Raw genomic sequence first — 20,740 nt, forward strand, 5'->3', positions numbered from 1 at the left:
TTTCCTTTAAGATGAAAAGTTTATTTTGCCTTTTGCCTAGAAGCAAAACTAATGAAAATTAAAGTACAAAAATAAATACAATTTACATTAATGGACATTCCACTCAAAGTAAAAATAACAAAAATAATATATATAAATAAAAATCCATTAAAAGCACAAAACAATGTCTGGCACTTTTATTAGAAAAAGCTGAGAACATAAAAAAATGTGTAAAATACACGTTTTTATCTTTAAATTAAAAAAAACTCAAATTTCTCATCCTTAATCTAAAACTAGTTTTCACCTCCAAAACATACTATTTGTTTTAACTAATTTGTATTAGTGTACACAAAAGTTTTAGCATCTATCTTTCTTACTGGAAAGACCCACATTGATATGGGTAAGCTGTGTCCTGAGTTCTCCGAATGATAAAGCACAATTTATCATATTAAGAAGGTAATTTGATATACTTTGCCTACAAATAAAAAATTGGTAACTCAGATATTTTTGACTGTCTTCCAATTTTCTCGTTCATTCATTCAATAAATGATACATCTGAATGAAGAAAATCAAGTTTACACCCAGAGTAGATTATCTTCTGTCTACAGCTGAATGTAAAAGTTAAATTTCAAATAGAATAGAAACTCAGAGAAAACAATCTTTATCTCCACATTCTTAAAAGGCCATTAAGAATATATATAGTCTGCATTTTCAAAATACCAGTATCTTTTTAAAATTCAAGTTAGAAAGATTAAATGCACACATTTCGATTTTATGTGAGAAGCACAAAGCCCTTTTTGGAAATGCTAAGATAAATTAACAGTAACAGTCTCTTTCATAAAATCATGTTCCCTTGGTAGCATTTTTTGGTTTATGTTTTAAATCAATAAGTTAGTGATGAAAAACCTTAAACATCAGTGCCTCTTAAGTAATGCAGAATTTCAACTAGACAGTATTTCTATCCCATTTGAAAATATGAATTTATATTATATAGCCCTTTATTCTCTCCTAAATCAAGCATGCTAGAAAGAGCAGACTATGAAGAAACAAAATACACATACTAAATAGAAAATATAACTACATGCAACGTTATTCTATTTTACAGAAATGGATGTAATGATGCATTTCTAAGTGCTACTACATTCAAGAAGATTGTGCTGTCTTCTCCAAATCTGTTACCTTCCACAGAAAGATTTTATAATTTAGTAGAAATGTTTCTAAGAGTAACACACATTAAACCTAACATTTCTGTAAGACATGTTGTTGAGAGGAATGTGTACTTGGGAACAAAATGGTGACCCCCAGCTAAGTCTATGGTAAATTTCAGGTGGACCACAATCAGCAGGCAAGGGTTTATCCTATAAGGTATACTCTAAGTCCAAACATATGAAGACGGAGAGATTAATCAGTTTTTGTAAAGTTAGAAACCAGGAAAAAACATTCTTGTGCAATAATTTCCCCTCCAATAGAACAGTATCTAATTTGTTTATCAAATTCAGCAATCAGTATGCAGAGATGAATGAAATTTATATTTCAGAACTTATTTATAATTTATCACACATTTTCAATATTTTATAGAAATAAACCCAAATATCCTTTACAAAAAGTTTCTCGGCAGAGATCTGGGTACATAAAACAAAGATGTTTGTACAGGTTAAGCACAGAATTGGGTCAGTTACTAAATACTAATTTGTCTTCACCCAAACCTAATATGAAGAGGAAAATGCAGGTGTGGGGAAGGAATTAGCCAGACTGACCCAAATTATCCAGATACTTGCTCAGCCCTTTGACGTCACCTCGCCTGTGTCACCAGAGTCCAGGGTTGAATAAAAAGTCTTGGGCAGGGAAAAGAATACAGATGATAACCCTTCCCCTTTTTTATCCTAATGAATGTTGTCTTCTTAAATTGTCGCAACATTTGGCCGCTTTCTTTGGATTTTTCCTGCATATACTCCTAAAAAACAGAGCAAAACTACTATTATTTCTCAATGTTAGTTTTTCTATAATGATACCATCTAATGAGAGCTTCCTATGTACCAGGCACGAGCTAAGCAATATACATTGTCATAGTTAATCCCTACATAAAATAATCCTGAGGTAGAAGTTGTCACTACTATTTTAAGGATAATAAAAGTGAGACATAGGAGAGTAAGTCACCTGCCTAGGTAACAGAGCTAGAAGAGACTTGAGAACCCAATTCCACCTAATTTGTTGTTTTACTTAACCGTTTTGCATTACTGCATCCTACTCTGCTTTAATTAGTGGTTTCTGAATCTCACTATAAACTCGAGTCAAGCCCAAAACATCAAATGAGTGAATATGTTTTAAAACATATGAGATCAGAGATTGCAATTTCATTTGTAAAAAACTATAAACAAGTTTAAGTGCTTTGCAGCAAACTTTAACACCTGAGAATTCTACTTCAGTCTAACAGTATGATATTCTAGCATCATAACAAAAATGAGTTTTCTATAAATTGCTTAATAAAGGGTTTGTTTTCCATGTAGATCAAATCGAAGCATAATTTCAGATTTGTTTGAAACATAATCCAGGCCGTTAAAAATCTAAGCAGGAAAGAATAATCTTTTCAAGAGCAACTATGGATCCCTATGTTGGGATCATAGCTAGAATTTTAATCATCATATCCCAAATTTTCAGTCTATGTAAAAGAATAAAATTCTTTAGTCTTTTTCAATTGTCTAAATATGCAATCATGTATAAATAAGTCTTTAGAAAAAATAGGAAAGAATTTTTGTACTTGTTTAGGTACATATTAACTGTACATGTTAACTCAAGGGTCAAGTTCATTTGTATTAATAATTATGTTGCAAGGCAATAAAACCACAATAGTTCTACATACTGAACTTCATTGTACATATTAACCGCAATGACTTCCTGTCCATCCTTTACACTGTTGAGTATTATTGCTATTTTGCTTATAGGTTCACAAGTGACAAAGAGTGGAGATGAAATGCATGAGAAAAGAACGTGGAGCGTAGTCGCTGTAGAAATAGATAATATGAGGCAAAACAATAGTAATTCTTCAATGATTTGCCAACTAGCTAGAATTTATCACAATATACAACACTAACATGGGGAAAAAATTGAAAATGTCTTAAAATTCCACATAATTTGACAAGCAACAGATCTGGTGTTTGGTCTGAGTTCTTCCAAAGGTTATCTTTCAAAGCAGCTATTCTGACTACCTCTGGAATAAGTAGGATCTTCAACTATGTAATTCCCTTTAAAACAGCCCCACTGACTGTCACTCAGTGACTTCCAGAAGATGCCCTTTTCAATTATCTTCTATATATGCAACATTATGAATTAAATTCACTATCTACATGCAAAAGGTAGCAGTCATTTCAAAGTTATGATCAATATCTTCTTCCCTCTTTGAATTTATGTGAACAAATGGCAATAACATGAAAACATTTCTTAAGTTGATTGTTCCCTCCTAATTTGAAGGCAATCACTTAGTAATAAAAGCTCTAAAATATGCCTAATTGTATATTAATAAGATTAGAATTGATTAAAGATTTAATCTTCACTGCCTGGTGATTAATTTAGGTTTCTTTTAAATGTTTAGAAAGCAATATTGTTAAAGGAAAGCATTTTGAAAGTATTTTTAATAGATCACAATTTTTGGTGAGCTTATCAAAGCGTCTTAACAACGATACCTAAAAAACATTAAAACATTAGCTTAAGGGTTTTGCATTAGCTCAACACTGAATTTGTCTTCTTGCCACCATAAATAGAATTTAAAATTCCATTTTTAGTTTAGCCCTTAAATAATCTTCAATGAACATAAAGAGAAACTTAGCTCAAGCTTCTTACTGAGTAACAAATTAAGGAAAAAAAAAAAAAAGGAAACTAACCCCCTCCCACCTGGCATATTCACACATGATCTTGTGGTCAGAGGGAGAAATTTTTCCATCCCTTATGTGCAGACACAAATATTACGGGATGATACACTTCCCCAAAGCTGAGCAGAGATGCAGAGACTTCGGCATTATATGACTATTACATTTTACTCATTTATACAAAGGTTTCTGAATTAAGCATGTGTAATTCCTCAAATTTTTCAGATTAAAAAATACAGTGTTTCCTTGGAATTATTACAGAAATCAACACTGGAACCACAGTTTTACTAAGATCTCCTGACTGCCATGAAATACTAACACAAACGATCAGCAGCAGGAATGCCTGTGAATATGCCAAAATCATGGTGGCAAGGAAGACAAGCTCTCCCGCTCGCGTGGCCTGCGCTGGGGGCAGCGTGTGCACTTCCTCCTGTCGGACGGGCTTCAGGAACTCACTTGCTACACACCTGAACCAGGCGCTCTGTTAGGCACTCTGCTCTGTGAAGACTTCTGTCTATTCTGCACAACCCCCTTCACTGATGTCTTAGGGGTTCTAATTGAATATAAAAAAGTTAATAAGTCACTTGCATTAAGGTTTAAAGGTTCAACATTCAAAGAAAGCAACCACAGCGCATCAACCGTTCAAAGCGCAAAGCAGCTGGAGAGCACTTCCGTCCATGCGCGCGCACGGCGAGGCACCTGCGCCTCTGCTCCAGCAGGAGACCACACCCACGGCTCACACTTGGTGAGAGAGTCGCCTTGGTGATGCTGAACTTACTATATGGATGTTTGCGACATTTAATGAGCAAAATGATATGAAATGAAAAGTAAAAACATGCCAACATAAGATGATAATTAAAATATAATACACAACAGTACACCAGTTATCTTTGAACACAAAACTTTAGAAAGATCTTTCTAATGCTATAAAACACATCACATTTGGAAAGCAGTTATCCTTTACATAAAGAGCACAAAATTGTTTCCCCCCCCAAAGCTAATCTTGATGTGAATATTCTTATACGCCCGTGTGTGTCGCAGTCTTACCCTTGTCTACTAAGCAGCCTGTGACCAGGCGCATTCTGTCCTTGGTTTGGCTGAAGGATTCTGTTGACGAAGTAAATAGAAAATTAATTCCACAGGATACATTCAGTTTCTCCCCCATTTTCTTTCAGTAGATAAAAGATGATAGCAGTAAGGTGGAAGTCATCTATGCAATGATACGGCCGATATAACATCACAAAGCAAACTGATTAAAACGTATTAACGTGGTACTTATATTTTGCTTACCAAGAGCCCAAACCATAGGTTTTTATCAGGAAAGAGATGTCCAATTTAAGTATTAATCCTTGTGCTTTCAGATAATATATACTTTACAAAAGCCAACTTTTCCTTTGAAACATCTGAGAGAAGAAACATCACTCTTGTAAGAGTAGGAAACGGGTCAGAAATATTAAGCGAGCTTTCTAAGGTTTTCCAGTATCACACACCCCCTGGCTTGGACTGGATTCAGGACATACGGGGCTCAAATTCCGCCAGAGACAGCACATCCTCCAGAAAGCTCCAGGAACACCTGGCCTGACGTGTGACAAGGGACACGACCAGGTGTTAACACGGATCCTGACCCTTGGATCCTCCAGCTCAGCAGGGAGTGCTCTATTGAAGTAAAGTAGAACAAAGCCAACATAAAGTAGGCTCGGGACTTATAAGGTTCTTTTCTTCAAAAATAGAAAAATAGCCTCTCATTGAAACTAAGTGATTTTTCTTACCTTGTTTCAGAAGGATTTTGTTTAACCAGAAATTTCTTATTTGGCATCCCCATTTCAGCAGCTCTAACACAATATAAAAATAAGGACACACAAATAATGTATTCAGAAACAGGGGAAAAACATGCTTACAAATGTGACACAGGATGACAGAAACAAATCATCACTTAAATTTGGTGTGCTCCTGAGAGACCTGTGCTAAGCATTCTAAGGGCTACTTTCAAGAAAGAAGAGTTTTAATGAGATAGTTATTAGGATATTCTTTGCATTAAGTTTTCCTCCCATGAAGTCTTTAGGATATTAAAAAAAGAACATACTTGAAGGATATAAAATTAACATTGAACATAAGGATTATTTTTAAGACTGGCTGTTACACAAGTTGAACGTTGTCAGATTTATTCATCTAAAGATGAAATCACATTTTACCACCTGATTTTAATAAAACTCTTTATATAAAAAAGGATTACTATCAGCTCAGTTGCAGAAAAGTTAACTGTTCTTTATTTATAATTTGAATATACCAACAGACCAACAGATGACTAAAATCGACTGGTTTGATAATAATTTAATTAATTAATATTAAATTAGATTAAATAAGCATAACATGAAAAAAACTTACTTCATGAACTTCTTCCTATCAAGAGACTTCTGTGTTGCAGCTGAAAGAGCCACTCGTGGACTTTTCATTTTATCCTTGAAAATACAAAAGCAACACACAGCTCTAGTGGTACCAGTAATACCACTAAATTCTAGCATAGGATGATGTCAGATACATGGAGAAGCTTCTCTTACTAGCATTTTGAATTTTAACTTAGTCTTTATAATTAAAGCAGTCTGGTTTTTAAAAATTAATTAAAATTATTTTTTCCAATGAAATAATATAAATTTGGCTTGTTTTTCTTTTGTCAACCACACTAAGATCCTTGATTCAAACCACAGGTCTGATCTAGTTCAAATTAATTTGGAGCCTGTTTTCTAACTCCGATTTCCAAAAAAGGCAACATACACAAGATAGTTTCAAGAAAACTCAATCAGGAGAAGCTGATAGTTTTTTATAAGCCATCTAAGCCACATTCAAAGCATCAACTCCAGTCACAAAACAGTATGTAATTCTTTCATCAATTTCTTTTAAATCTGTCTACGGCTTTAACTGTTGCTGGTTATCCTGGGAATTACCTGTGCTTAAGAATTGTAGGAAGGGTGCTACAAATCAACAAAGAATGACATTTACTATCAGTTACCCCAAACTCAGAAGAACCTCATTGTGAAATAACAAAAAAATATATATATTAGTCTTTGCTCGTGGTTCCTAATAAAATTTGGTCTTTGACCTGGGTCCCTGATCCAGAGCTCCTAAATCCCTAGGAATTTCCTGGGTGATAGGAGCATCTTTTATTCTAATGAGGCAACTTTTGCTGGCCTCCCAGATGGGGGCTATTCACCAGAAAGACTACGCACGATTGGAAGCTGGGAACTTTCAGCCTCAACCCCTTATGTTCCAGGGTTAGGAGAGGGGCTAGAGACTGAGTTAATGATCCATTATGCCCATGTAATGAAGCCTCATAAAAACCCTTGAGTATAGGGTTCAGAGAGCTTCCACATTAGTGAACACATCCATGTCTCAGGAAGGTGGCGCCCCCAACTCCATGGGGACAGAAGCTCCAGCCCTCGGGACCCTCCGACCTCACCCTCTGCATCTCTTCATCTGGCTGCTCATCTGTATCCTTTGTTATATCCTTTGTTATACAATAAACCAGTAGATGTAAGTGTTTCCCTGAGTTCTGTGAGCCATGCTAGAAAATTACCTAGCACGAGAGGGTCATGGGAACCCTGATTGATAGCCGGTCCGTCAGAAGTAAAGGTGACAACCTGGGACTTGCGAGTAGTGTCTGAAGTGGGGGCAGTCTTGGGGGACTGCTTCAACTTGCAGGATCTGACACTATCTCCAGATAGATAGTATCAGAACTGAACCAAACGGTAGGACACCCGGCTGACGTGGGAGAATTGGTCGGTGTAGGGAAAAAAACCAGTCATCTGGTGTCAGAAGTATTCTGTGAGTGTAGAATAGAGTTTTTCTTTTTCACCCATTCATTTAAAAATCCTAGAACGTACCAATTGCCTGAGCATTTTCTCTTTGCGAACTTCTCGATCGTGATGTAGAATGGACATCCTTTCAGCTGCATCCATTACAAAGAATATGTCATGAATACCGTACAGGGCAGCTCGCAACTAGGTTCAAAAGAAAACATTGTACCCATTTAAAAAGATGAGGTTAGGGTTCAGTCAGTTTACGTACATTTTTATTTAGAGAAAAAGGTTAAAGTTTCAAGTGAAACCTATTTTCAGTGGCTAAGTGAAGGGAGAGAAAACATTTCCCTTTCCTGACGCCTTCGGGACGTGTGCATTTACCTGGGCAAACACTCTCTCCTGAAGAGAAGCATCTTGCGCTGAAACGACTCCTCTCTTCAACGGTGCTTCTGACTGAAAACTTCTTATGAATTCCATAGTATCCTGGAAGAAGAAATGTGCCTTTAAAACCATTTTTCTAGAAAGATTCATGATCACTTGAGTTTCCTGTGTTCTTTTTCTCAGTCATTCCAAAATTACTAAGAACACAAAACTATTACCTATCAGAAGTCAAACAGCGCCCACTTTAAAGTGAGACAAAAATATACAACTTTATTTACATATTTTTTAAATTATCTGAATGAGCTTCATAATCAGATTTCTAAAACTTCTTAAATTACAGTGACTAAAAAACGTTTGATCTGGGGCCGGCCTGGTAGCATGGTGGTTAAGTCTGTGCTCTCTGCTTTGGCAGCCCAGAGTTAATAGGTTCAGATCCCGGGTGCGGACCTACATGCCACTCATCAAGCCATGCTGTGGCGGTGACCCACATACACAACAGAGGAAGACTGGCACAGTTGTTAGCTCAGGGCCAATCTCACCAAAAAAAGAAAAAAAAAAGTTTGATCTGTCTAAATTCTGAACTTATTTGTCAACTCAGCTGTCATAAGACTGAAAGAAACTGAGACAGGAGGGAAATACAATGATTTACAACAATCTCCTTACTTTCACAGTTTGTCGGAGTTGCTTTAGCTTATCTGTCTGCATGAGCCGACGAGTAAGAAATCCTTTAGCCACTGCGGTGATTTTGCTAAATTTTGCTTGTACTTCTGGACTGAAACCCTAGAAGAAATAAGTTAGACACAGTCTTTTAAGAATCTGAGCATTATACTCAAGCTTGTTTTTCTTTCTATTACAATGAACTCAGTTCTTCTACAGATTTATGCTCTGTGTAGTTTCATCTGTAATAATATCTAAGCTATTTGATGTATGCAGAAATATTCATGCTCATTTGTAAACCTAAGATAATGTAGCTCTAAAAAAATTAGATCGACAGATAGACAGAAGACAGACAGACATACATAATACAGCATTAAGTTTGCCCACCTGAGACCATTTAGGTTTGGCCCTTCCAAAAGGCCTTGTTACTGAGAGTTTGGTCAAGCCACTTGTTGATGATGCCCAGAGGTAGAACGGCGCTTCACTTACAGAACCAAAGCTGTGTTGTAGGGCAGAATTTGTGAAACCTAGAGAAATACACATATAGCCTTATGCAAAATAATCAGAATATGCAGAACACCCAAATAAACACTTATGCCACTCACTAAGAACAACAACTGCCTCTGAAACTGGTCCACATGAAATATTTATGGGCTTTAAGCTTAGGCATCAGATGGATCTTTTCAACACAAACAGCATCTCAGGATAATTGAAGATGTGAAGATAAGCCCTTACTGGGACTGGGGAATTAGATGTAATTCAAGATCACCTGGGAGACAGCAAACTGTGTTTTCTCTCGAAGCATATCACTGCTGCATGAATGAACACCGCCTGGGCTCTGAGTCAAATTTCCTGATATTTTCCCTGCTAAGGTGCTTTTCTCATGAACACCTGCTCGCCGGTTTGGGATCGGTTGCTATCATTTCATTTTTCACTAGTTAATCAGCAGCTGGCAAATAGCAGTGGGCTGGACATGGAATTACTTAAAGACAGGAGCTACAATTTTAAAGTGTGCCAAATAAGATAGCTGACCATAGGATAATTTTTTAAAACGGAAAAGGATTTTTAAATATTTACCAGAACTATTTGAATTTGAAGTATGGAGTGAGTCCACTTGAGACAGCATTGTATCTAGCAAACCAGAGTCATTTATTTTTCTCCATTCTAACTCCACCGCATTGTTAATATCCAATTCAGATGTTTCTGCTGCAATCACCTTCTTCTCTTTTAACATCTTCTCTTGTTCTTCTATTTCCTGTAGATTAACAGCGCACTATAACATCCTGGATCTTTGGTTTAATTATATCCCCAAACAGTATCATTTTAGGCTTAGCTAAAAGTATGTGTAATTATAAGTAAATTATTACTTCAAGTATTCCTCCCTCAAATAAAATTGACAATTTATTTGCTTGTAAAATGTGAAACATTAAGTATGATACTCTTAGAACAAGTGTCCTTCCTTTTACAATACACTCTTGCAGAAGGTATATTTCAGCATCTATTTATAAAATACTTTTTAAAAGTATTAAAACTTTTGGGGCTGGCCCCGTGGCCGAGTGATTAAGTTTGCGCGCTCCGCTGCAGGCGGCCCAGTGTTTCGTTGGTTCAAATCCTGGGCGCGGACATGACACTGCTCATCAAACCATGCTGAGGCGGCGTCCCACATACCACAACTAGAAGGACCCACAACGAAGAATATACAACTATGTACCGGGGGGGCTTTGGGGAGAAAAAGGAAAAAATAAAAAAAAATCTTTAAAAAAAAAAATTAAAACTTTTAAATCAAGGATTCAATAAAGTATTCTTTTGATAAATTATGCATTCATTTCTAGATAAGGATCTAAATATTAAACTTCACATTCTGGCAAGAAAAATACTATCCATGTATCAAAATCAATAAGCCCCTTAGATTAAAACATACAGGGGAAAAAATTACAAGTATCCAATATGTCACCAAAAGTCACAGGCATGCCCAGCTAGATTCCACCTACCAGCCCCACGTGCCGACACGGTACTTCCTCACCTTCTGCAATCTCTCCTGTTCCCTTTCCTGCTCGGCTATGAGGAGCGACAACTGCTGGGCATGCTGTTCTTCCAGTCTCTTCCGCATTTCTTCAAAAGCGAAGATCTTGCTTTTTAATATCTCCTCACCTTCTGCAAAGAAACATGCCCCCTCCAATTTAGAAAATGTACTGCACGTCTAACGTCTGATGTTTTATACCATCAATTTACATTATGCACGTGACCAGAGAGTATCCTGGATCTGACACGATACAATCAAGACAGGCAGGTCCCCACTCGGAACCCTTCTCCTTTGCCACTCCTCTTATTTCACGCTGCCAGATAAAGGCCAGCATGTCATCATCCTCACCCACTCACTCAACAGATCCCAACCTGATCTGAACTGATGGAGCCAACACTATACGTTCAGTCAACATTCTCCTTACTCCACTCAACTTCAAGACGAGACTCTCGTCTGCATCTCACCTCTAATTCTTCTGACCCCTGTCCTTCTCCAGGATCTCCGGTATTACAGCGTGTAGTTTTGCTCTATGTTGATTTTTTAAATAAATGTTCTTTTGATAGTGTAAAGCTTCTCAGCTTGAGGTTCCAAAAAAGACTGGATATTAAAATTACAGATATTTTAATTACTAAAAATTTAAGTGATTATGACTTGGCAACTTACTGAGTAGAAAGTGGTGAGACCCTTTGAGATGTTGAAATACCAAGTATCACACAGATGTAGCTCACGTATATTTATGGATCCATTATAACTCAACTAAATCCAAAGAATCATTCCTTCCAAATATACGGTCAACGATTTTCGTTGAAGAGAAGTCTATTATATTGGTCCTACTGCCACGGTATTCCACAATTTGTTCCTAAATACATTTTATTCAGTTCCAACAATCTGCATTTGTTCCTGCGAATTTTTCACAGGCAAAGCGGGCTGGAAAAGCAGGAGTAGAATGATAACCTTCAGCAAGAAAGGAAAAAGCCCCTCAGCTCCACCACTCACTGATGGCAGGAGGCCACTCAGCTCTGCCTTAAGAACTTGATAAACAAGCACCTGTCCAGGGACCCCCCTCCCGAGAGGGGCGCCCTGAACCACAGGCTGCTCTCAGCACACTGCACTGCCTCCCTGCCCACTTTGGCGGCAACCTGGCTGCCTCCAGGACTGGCCCCATCTCACATGCACTGGCCTTGCTCTTACTAAAGCATGGCCAGAACTGCCACTGGGCTGGTTTTGTGTGCTGCTGGTACGCACTGAGACAGCCTCTAGCCATGCTATGTTGTCTACTTGGGAAATCCAAGTTGGCTCCCCAAGTATCACCTGTCGTTTTTATTCGAGTTCTTATAAAGTTGCACAGGTTTTAAAGGGTCTGCCTCAACCCCATTTTTCCTATAAACCCTGTTATTTTTTGTGTGCAGTTTTGCAGAATGTGAAAGTTTTTTTCAGGAAGATATAAATCACAGTAGAGCTGAAATGTCTGTCTAAGAACTTAATTTACTCAATTTATATGTCTTCCATATCAGTAATGAAGAATGACGAACTGTGACAACAAAGTAAGGAGTAATGAAGAAAAAAGACATGTATATTAACCTGCTGTTAATATAACACTAGATGCAACAGAAAGAAATTTGCGATAATTTATATCAATAAAGACACTGTTCTTGAAACACTACTCACAGAACCTTATTTGTGATATTTTCTCTAATAATTTGATGTTAAAGGGTTTACTGAAGAGCCAACTACATGAAGATTTCATTACAAGTGAAAGGACAAACAGGAAAATATTAGACACCATAGTTCAAATGGAAGACATCGTAGCAATACACTGGATTAAAACTATGAGTGACATTTCAAGCAAGAACGCCTTCCTCTAGTCATTAACAATACTCTCCATGGGGCCCGGCCCCATGACTGAGTGGTTGGGTTCGCGTGCTCCACTGCAGCAGCCAGGAGTTTCGCCGGTTCGAATCCTGGGCACAGACATGGCACTGCTCACGAGGCCATGCTGAGGTGGCATCCCATATGCCACAACTAGAAGGACCCACAACTAACAATATACAACTATGTACCAGGGGACTTTGGGGAGAAAAAGGAAAAAATTAAAATCTTAAGGAAAAAAAATACTCTCTCTAATACCAAGTGGACGTGAAAGATTCATAATTTATAAAAGAAAATCCTTTAAGAAAACCTATCAAATGTCAATAAACTGTAGCTAATTACACACTCTCTAAGATAAATGAAATTAAGTACCCTGATGAACAGATGAAGATAATTACCATTATTTTGCAAAATATCAACTAAAAGTATTAAATAAAGGTGCCACCTGCTAGGCAGGTAGGTATCAAATACTTCAAAGTTTCCTTACCTTTGAAACTACTTTCTATCATTTTATTTTTGTTGATGTAGACAGATCCCTTAGGGTATCTTTTTTCTGGCAAATGTTGCTTTTCCTGTTCAGCTATTCCAGCTGTTATGACATAAGGGCAGTTTTCTTTTTGCAAACTATCAACATCTAAATCAAGCCTCCGTTTAACTTTCTCAAAACTATTATCCAAAAGTTGTTCATTTCCACAAGACACTGTCGGGGTGTCCAGCTGCTGTCTGGTATTCTGGTTTTGCATCAGTAAAGGCGATGGGTTTTTTACATCATAAGACTTGTTCAGTTCCATCTGTAAATTGCAGTTTTTCCCTAACGCACTGGCTGATTTGAGCCCACTCGTGCTTCCAAAGTTTTGACTCGCTGGACACTGACTGGTGGCATACGGCTCGTGCAACCTTGGCATCGCAGTACAGCTACCGTCCATTTTGTGTGGTCCTCCCCCATCAGATGTTAACTGACCTTCCAGGATAGCAAGTCCATGGATAACTTTATTTTCTAATTGATTTCCCGAAGGCTGACATACCTGGTTTGATTTCCCTAAAACCATTTCCTGTATGGCTTCAGACGTATTTTTGCTGGCATAAACCTTGCTTGGACAAACTCCTGCTAAATCAACCGGTAGTTTTGGCACAGTTTCGGGTACGTTTGTTTTTTCATCGGTATGGTCCACAACTAAGTCCACTGCCTGTTCTCTTCCTTTAGGACTTAATTCACAGGCATTTATCGGGTTATTTATGAGAATATGACATGCTGATGAAGGCCTAGAACGCCTCCGGTGCATTTTGGGACTCAGGCTTGGCTCTGGACTAGGTAATTTGGCATATGAACCAGTAAGACTTTTGAGAACATTATTTTCAGTAACAAAAGAGGGAACAAGTTTAAAATCAGGATCCGGATCAGTCTGTATAGGCAGATCCACTTTAGAAAAGCTCCCTGAAGCTGACGCATTCCTGCTGCCTACCGGAGCGGAAGCACCTTGGAGAAGAACGTTTGACTCATTAAGGCTTGGTTTGTCAGGAACCACTGAGCCACAGTGCCTGCCTATCAACTGGGCCTTCTCCTTTATGCAATCACTCACTTTAACAGCACCGTTTTCTTTGTCTGACTGACTCTCGTTAACACTCCTCTTTGCACTACTTCTCAGACTGCGTATAGATTGTTCTCTTTCTATATATTCCTTTGACTTTTTCATCAGATTCTGAAGACTTATCATGTAGGGATCTGGAGTAACTTCTTCCAAAAGCAATGGATCCTGTGCTCCATTTGCTGGAAAGAGACCATCAGAAGTCGGAGTCTCTTGGGGGGCTGCTGAGGTCTTCAGAGAAGCTTCGTTTTCTGTGTGGCTAATACCTGAACTATCACATGGCTTCAGAGAAGTAAATTCTTCTGAGTCCCTAGCTAAGTCTATCCCATTAGATTTAAATTGGTCCTCATTATTCAATGGCAAAATTCCAGTCATCTTTTCAAATTTTGCTAAAGTAGAGTGTTCAGTAGGGCTTGGCAAGATATTTGGAAATGTAGCAGAAACATTCAAGTTTCTGACTTCTGAATTAGAGTAAACTGTTTCAGTCTCCCATTGATCAAAATCACTGGCATTAGGTGCTTTTCTAACCTGAAAAGGGAAATTTGAAAATTAATATTTCCTCATGGCACAAAAAGACTTTGATTTCATTATTTTCTAAAACAAAATTGAAATTGAAGATTCTAATATCTGACAATATAAACAAACCCCAAGACTAAGAGGACCTTTTTCTATGGTATTCTATATCACAAGGAGCTCAAATCACTATAAAAACATCTATGGTCATTCCGGTCTATTTAACAAAAGATTAAAAGCAAAAAAGGAAATGACGTAATCTGCCACAATTATGAACATATGTCCATGTGTATACACACACACACATACATTCAGATATCCATGTGCAATCTTGGAATAGAAAGAGTTTCCTTAACGTTCTTCTGGTTGTATGTTATTAACGTCACCATTTGTCCCTCCCATGAGAGGTGTCATCTAAACAATTAAATTTCTTACATAAATGATTCCCCCTTTAGCAAAGACTAACTTGCCTAGGATATTGATTAAACAAATAATTCAGTAATAAGACTCCTGCCTCCCACAGGCTTAATCCAAATTTTAACTAAACTCTTTCTACATGATGATGCAAATTTATAGTAAATGATAGCTCAGCCATGTAGCTTCAGTTACTTAAAAATAAGAAAAATTTCAACTTAAAAGCCAAATGATTAAGGCAAATTTCAATCTGATTAACTGATGGTCATTTAAAACAGCAACCTGTTAATGAGTTTTAGAACAAGCAAAATTAGTAAAAAATGTGATATATTAAGAACAATTGTATACCCAAGAGGTCCACCAGAAAAAAAATAAAATTACATCTTGTATCTAAATAATTCAACTTGGCAAAAGAATAAAAAGTGAGCAAGGATGGTTTCTAAAGATTATACAAGCATATATTAAACTGGCAGAAATCATCATCGTATTATCACATGAATATAGACTCCAGAATCCCGAATATTAAAAGATTTTTAGGAGGTTTTGTGTGTGTATTTTCCTAGACCACATGATACTCCTGTTTTACCTTATAAATCCCAAGACACGTAATGGTTTCCAGGTACTAGGCAATAAGCAATACAACAAGGTGGACTGAGTCCCAGCCCCGGGACCAAACAAAAGGGATACTTAGTTACAAAACCCATGAACATGGTCCTGGAGTTAAGTAAATAAATTATTTCCTTAAACCATCTCACATTTCACATTTGTGATATTCAGCAGCTACATCTTGTGCACCACTAAAATGAGCCTTTGGTTGGTCAATTTAAATAACCATAGCAACAAAAATCTGTCAGAAAATCATAGGTTTTACAGCTGAAACAGACCTTAGAAATCTATTTGTATTACACAAAATTTCTCTATCTGCATAATTCATTCATTTACTCTGCAGTTCAACATTGTACATGCTCTACTAAACAGAGAAAGTCTTCAGACTCAACAACAACCTTATTAGTAGTATATTTGATATATTCCCTCAATGACCAAGAATGATTTGCCATTTTTGTTTCGATAATAGGAAATATCCAGTAAATCAAAAACTCACCCTTATTGTGGCACACATTCTATTTTTTAACCTTAACATGAATAGTAATTAATAACATGCAAATTAAAATCTACTACCCACAGGGAGATCAAGGTAGTGGGAAAGATCCTAAGGTTCACTGTACATGTGCCATCTAGTAATGAATTACACAAACGGCAAACCTCTAAGATTACGAAAAAATAAAAAGATGTCACCTGCAAAACAGTGCTTTATATGGCAGAAATTATTTGTTCAATCTCATTAATATATTTTTCTTTTTAGTGTGAAATGATCCAGACCTTAGAACAAATTGTTTATACAAATTTAAATTAAGCTAAATAAAAATAATTGCAAAAGGTATGGATGTGTTGTTTAAATGGTTTCAATTTGGATCGAAGATGCATCCAGGCAATTTTATTTATCTAATCTAAATTGCATTTGTGTGTCTAAGAGCAGAATTTTCAACCCCAAAAAATTGGAGGCAGTTATTATTTACTTTAGCAGAGTGAGAATAAGGTCATTGAGTCAATAGTCTGATTAGTTCAGGGGTAAACGACAACGGCCAATTCTATCATTCTGTTACTGAGAATTCAATGCTTTTAGAGTCATAAGACACAGACAATAAGCAATTATTATGCAGTGTGTGGCTCCACTGTGCAAGGACCCTCTGACTCAAGTACTGGGCATCACTAACAAGCAAGGGAATTTTCTTTGGAGTAACAAACGTAATTTCACAAATTACGAAGCATCGCAAATTTAATAGTAAAGGACACTGGTAATTAACTAGTAAGTGCAAATATATTTCTGGGAAATTATCATCAACCTCGTGACTTCTTAATTGCCATTTAAAAGAGCATAAATCACACACCTGAACGTTTTCCAGAATCTCCTGGACACGAGTCAGTAAAGCTTTCTTCCTATTAACCTGCTTTCTTGCTTCTACATCAAGTGCTTTCTGCTTTTCTTGTTGCATTTCCTTTCTTTTCTCAATGTTAAGCTGCAAAACATCACAAATATGTAATTATTTGTCATAAATATAAAAATATCGTAAAATCAGGAAGTTTTTAATCAGAATGACTAAAAACACGTACAACAGGTACAACTATCCGTAATGAAAGAAATCTGAACAGTGGCTGGGGGTAATGCCTGAGATGGTGGGATGGGGCATGCGAGATCTTTCTGTGATGATGAAAATGTTGTGGGTGGGTGTGAGTTACACAACTGTGTGCCATATATCAATACTCATGGAACTTGAACACTTAAGATCTGTACATTTTACTGTATGTAATTATTCTCAATTTGAAAAAAAGTTAAAGAAAAAAAAAACCCGTTCACTTATCAAATGCTCTAAAATGGGAGCTAAAATTAGCTCTTTGACCCCTGCTGGCTCTTCACGTGGCAATATCTTACGTCACTGAGTCAGTTAGATCTTCAGCTTTTAACCTTCTAATCAGTATACATTTTATCTCTTTGCTACCTTAAGAAAATGTCCAAAGGTTTAGTGATATGAGAAAGAGATAATATTTTATTTGCCTACAAAATTAGAACACGTTCATTGTACTCTCCAATAAATATATAATGTACCTAAAAAACTGAAGACTTCCAAGCATTATATCTTTTTCTAATGGATTTAAATCTTTTTTTTTTTTGAGGAAGATTAGCCCTGAGCCAAATGCTGCCAATCCTCCTCTTTTTGCTGAGGAAGACTGGCCCTGAGCTAACATCCATGCCCATCTTCCTCTACTTTATATGTGGGATGCCTACCACAGCATGACATGACAAGCGGTGCTATGTCTGCACCTGGAATCCGAACCGACGAACCCCAGGCCGCCAAAGCAGAACGTGTTCAGTTAACCACTGAGCCACCAGGCCGGCCCCTGGATTTAAATCTTAATCATTAAACTTCCTGGAAACTTAAAACTTCCTGGGAAGTTTAATCACTGTGATAAAGAGCCAAGACTTACTTTAGACTACTCAAATGGAAAATACATCATAAAAAGTTATTCCAGGGGCTGGCCCCATGGCCTAGTGGTTAATTAAGTTCGGCACACTCCACTTCGGCAGCCTGGGTTCAGTTCTCAGGCGTGAACCTACACCACTCATCTGTGGCCGTGCTGTGGTGGCAACCCACATACAAAATAAGAGAAAGATTGGCACAGATGTTAGCTCAGGGCCAATCTTCCTCAGCAAAAATTATATATATATATATTCCAAACAAAGTTACAACATATATCTATCAAATACAACATAAAAACATGGATTAAGGTCCACAAACATCAGATTTTGCTTATAAATAAATAACTGACGGAGTCACAGACCCTAAACAATAAGGCTCAGACCTTTGATCCATATTAAACTAATCAAGCAATATGTCATCAAGTAGCTGATAAAGACGTTTTGAAATTTTTTCTGGGGCTGGCCTCATGACTGAGTGGTTAAGTTCACACGCTCCACTTCAGCAGCCCAGGGTTTCACCGGTTTGGATCCTGGGCGCGGACATGGCACCACTCATCAGGCAATGCTGAGGCAGCGTACCACATAGCACAGCCAGAGGCACTCACAACAAGAATATACAACTATGTGCTGTGGGGCTTCAGCGGGGGGAAGAAGGGGGAGGAGGAGGGGGAGAAAAAAAGATTGGCAACAGTTGCTAGCTCAGGTGCCAATCTCTAAAAGATAAAAAAATTTTTTCTTATTTGCATGGTACCAAAGAATCACTCCAAAGTTTACTTGCTAATCAAAAAGGGGAAAATGTATACCTTTAAAAAGTCATTTGGCAGTCACAACTGTAAAAGCACCTGCTGAAACTAAGCAGCACTAATAGAGGGAGAACTAGACATCATAACTTCTGATTTAATTTAATATGAAGTACCTGGCATCATCTCCAAAGAATTCTTGCCAAAAATGTTCAACTTGACTCTAATCAAACTTTCAGACTTTATTTCCAGTTTATAGGAAGTACAGGGACTAAAGGACAAGTTAAATATCACCATGAAGAAATAATAATTAGACAAATCCAAAATGTAAGGCATTCTACAAGAATTTGTAGAATTTGGTTTGGTCTCTTTAAAAATTTACTGTCATAAAAAAATCTTTTTAAGAAATACAGGAACTGTTCTAGATCAAAAGAAATTAAAAGAATATAACAAGTGAACGCTATTTGTGAACTTTGGATCCAGATTAGAAAAAAACAGTTATAAAAGACATTTTGAGCACATACGAAGAAATCTGAACATGAACAGAATATTAGAAGCTATTAAAATTATTATTAATTTTCTTAAGGTGTAATAATGGTATTGGGGCTTTATGGAGAATATCCTTATTTTTAGAATATGTATACCAAAACATTTAGAGAAGCGTCATGTATCTGCAATTTTCTTTCTTTCTTTCTTTTTTTTGAGGAAGATTAGCCCTGAGCTAACATCTGCCGCCAATCCTCCTCTGTTTTTGCTGAGGAAGACTGGCCCTGAGCTAACATCCATGCCCATCTTCCTCTACTTTATATGTGGGACGCCTAGCAGAGCATGGCTTGCCAAGCAGTGCCATGTCCACAACCAGGATTTGAACCAGTGAACCCCGGGCCACCGAAGCGAAACATGCGCACTTAACCACTGCACCACCAGGCCAGCCCCTGCAATTTTCAAATAGCTCAGCAATAAAACAAAAAGTATATACATACATACACTGGCATACATATATATAAAATCACAGACACCATGAAGCAAAGATGGCAAGATGTTAAAACTGTTTAATCTAGATGATAGATACATGAGTGGTCACTGTACTATCCTTTCAACTTTTCTGTATGTCTGAAAATTTCATTACAAAAAGGTAACATAAAGTACTGATTGTTTAACTCTGATTATATAAAAAAAATTTTAATTCTTTTTTTCAATAATATTAATTTTCTGATTTGAAATAAAATCACACAGATTTAAAAAATATTCAATTAGTATCAAAGGGTATATGATGAAAAGCCTGTCTTCCCTCTCATCCCATGTTTGCTCACCTCTCTCCAGAGGAAGAATGTAATATGCTTACTTAAATCCAAAGAGTGAGCACACATTGAGTGCCTCTATGGTCCAGGTATTGGTCTAAGTATTTCACATGTAGCAGTTCCTTTCATCCTCAAAACAGTCCTGTGGGGTAGGCACTATTTTTATCCTCACTTAACAAATAAAGAACATGGACCTGCAAATTCACACACCAGGAAAGTGGCAGAAGAGGGATTTTGAAGCCAGGCCAGCAGGCTCCGGCCAGGCTTCTAATGACTACGCCACGCTGCCTCTGAGAGCACACCGTGTGCAGGGATCACCTTAGCTTGTGGCGATCCTTCCACAGCTATTTAGATCTACTGTACTCATTTTCATGGCATCTCTGAGATGCTATAAAACGGACCAGTTAGTTAAATTAGCCTACTGTCTATGGATGTTTAGGTTGTCTGTCAATCTTTTGCTATTTTCTACAAGGCTACTATAACCTCGTACGTATTGCTTCAAGCACATAGATGAGTATAATTGTGAGATATTCCCCAAAATGGAATTGCCCAGTCAAAGGTTACGTACACTCTGAAATTCTGA

At 37.2% G+C, this 20,740-nt stretch overlaps 1 protein-coding gene across 14 annotated transcripts in view; it reads right to left on the minus strand.

The window, feature by feature from the left end:
- CCP110 (centriolar coiled-coil protein 110) overlaps positions 1–20,740 on the minus strand; it is a 25,151-nt gene continuing 4,411 nt past the window's right edge. For 5 of the 14 annotated variants that reach the window (XM_070230567.1, XM_001488040.6, XM_070230568.1 and 2 more), the window contains 12 exons: positions 17,029–17,157; positions 13,054–14,680; positions 10,698–10,828; positions 9,752–9,929; positions 9,062–9,201; positions 8,681–8,797; positions 8,018–8,119; positions 7,721–7,837; positions 6,228–6,301; positions 5,612–5,674; positions 4,890–4,949; positions 1–1,933 (listed from right to left, as the gene is read on the minus strand). In XM_070230567.1, the coding sequence (XP_070086668.1) occupies positions 1,858–1,933; positions 4,890–4,949; positions 5,612–5,674; positions 6,228–6,301; positions 7,721–7,837; positions 8,018–8,119; positions 8,681–8,797; positions 9,062–9,201; positions 9,752–9,929; positions 10,698–10,828; positions 13,054–14,680; positions 17,029–17,157 (2,814 nt within the window). In that variant the 3' untranslated portion in view covers positions 1–1,857. 14 annotated transcript variants of the gene reach the window in all.

This window comes from Equus caballus, chromosome 13 (assembly GCF_041296265.1).
Source record: "Equus caballus isolate H_3958 breed thoroughbred chromosome 13, TB-T2T, whole genome shotgun sequence".
NCBI classification, from domain to species: Eukaryota; Metazoa; Chordata; class Mammalia; order Perissodactyla; family Equidae; genus Equus; species Equus caballus.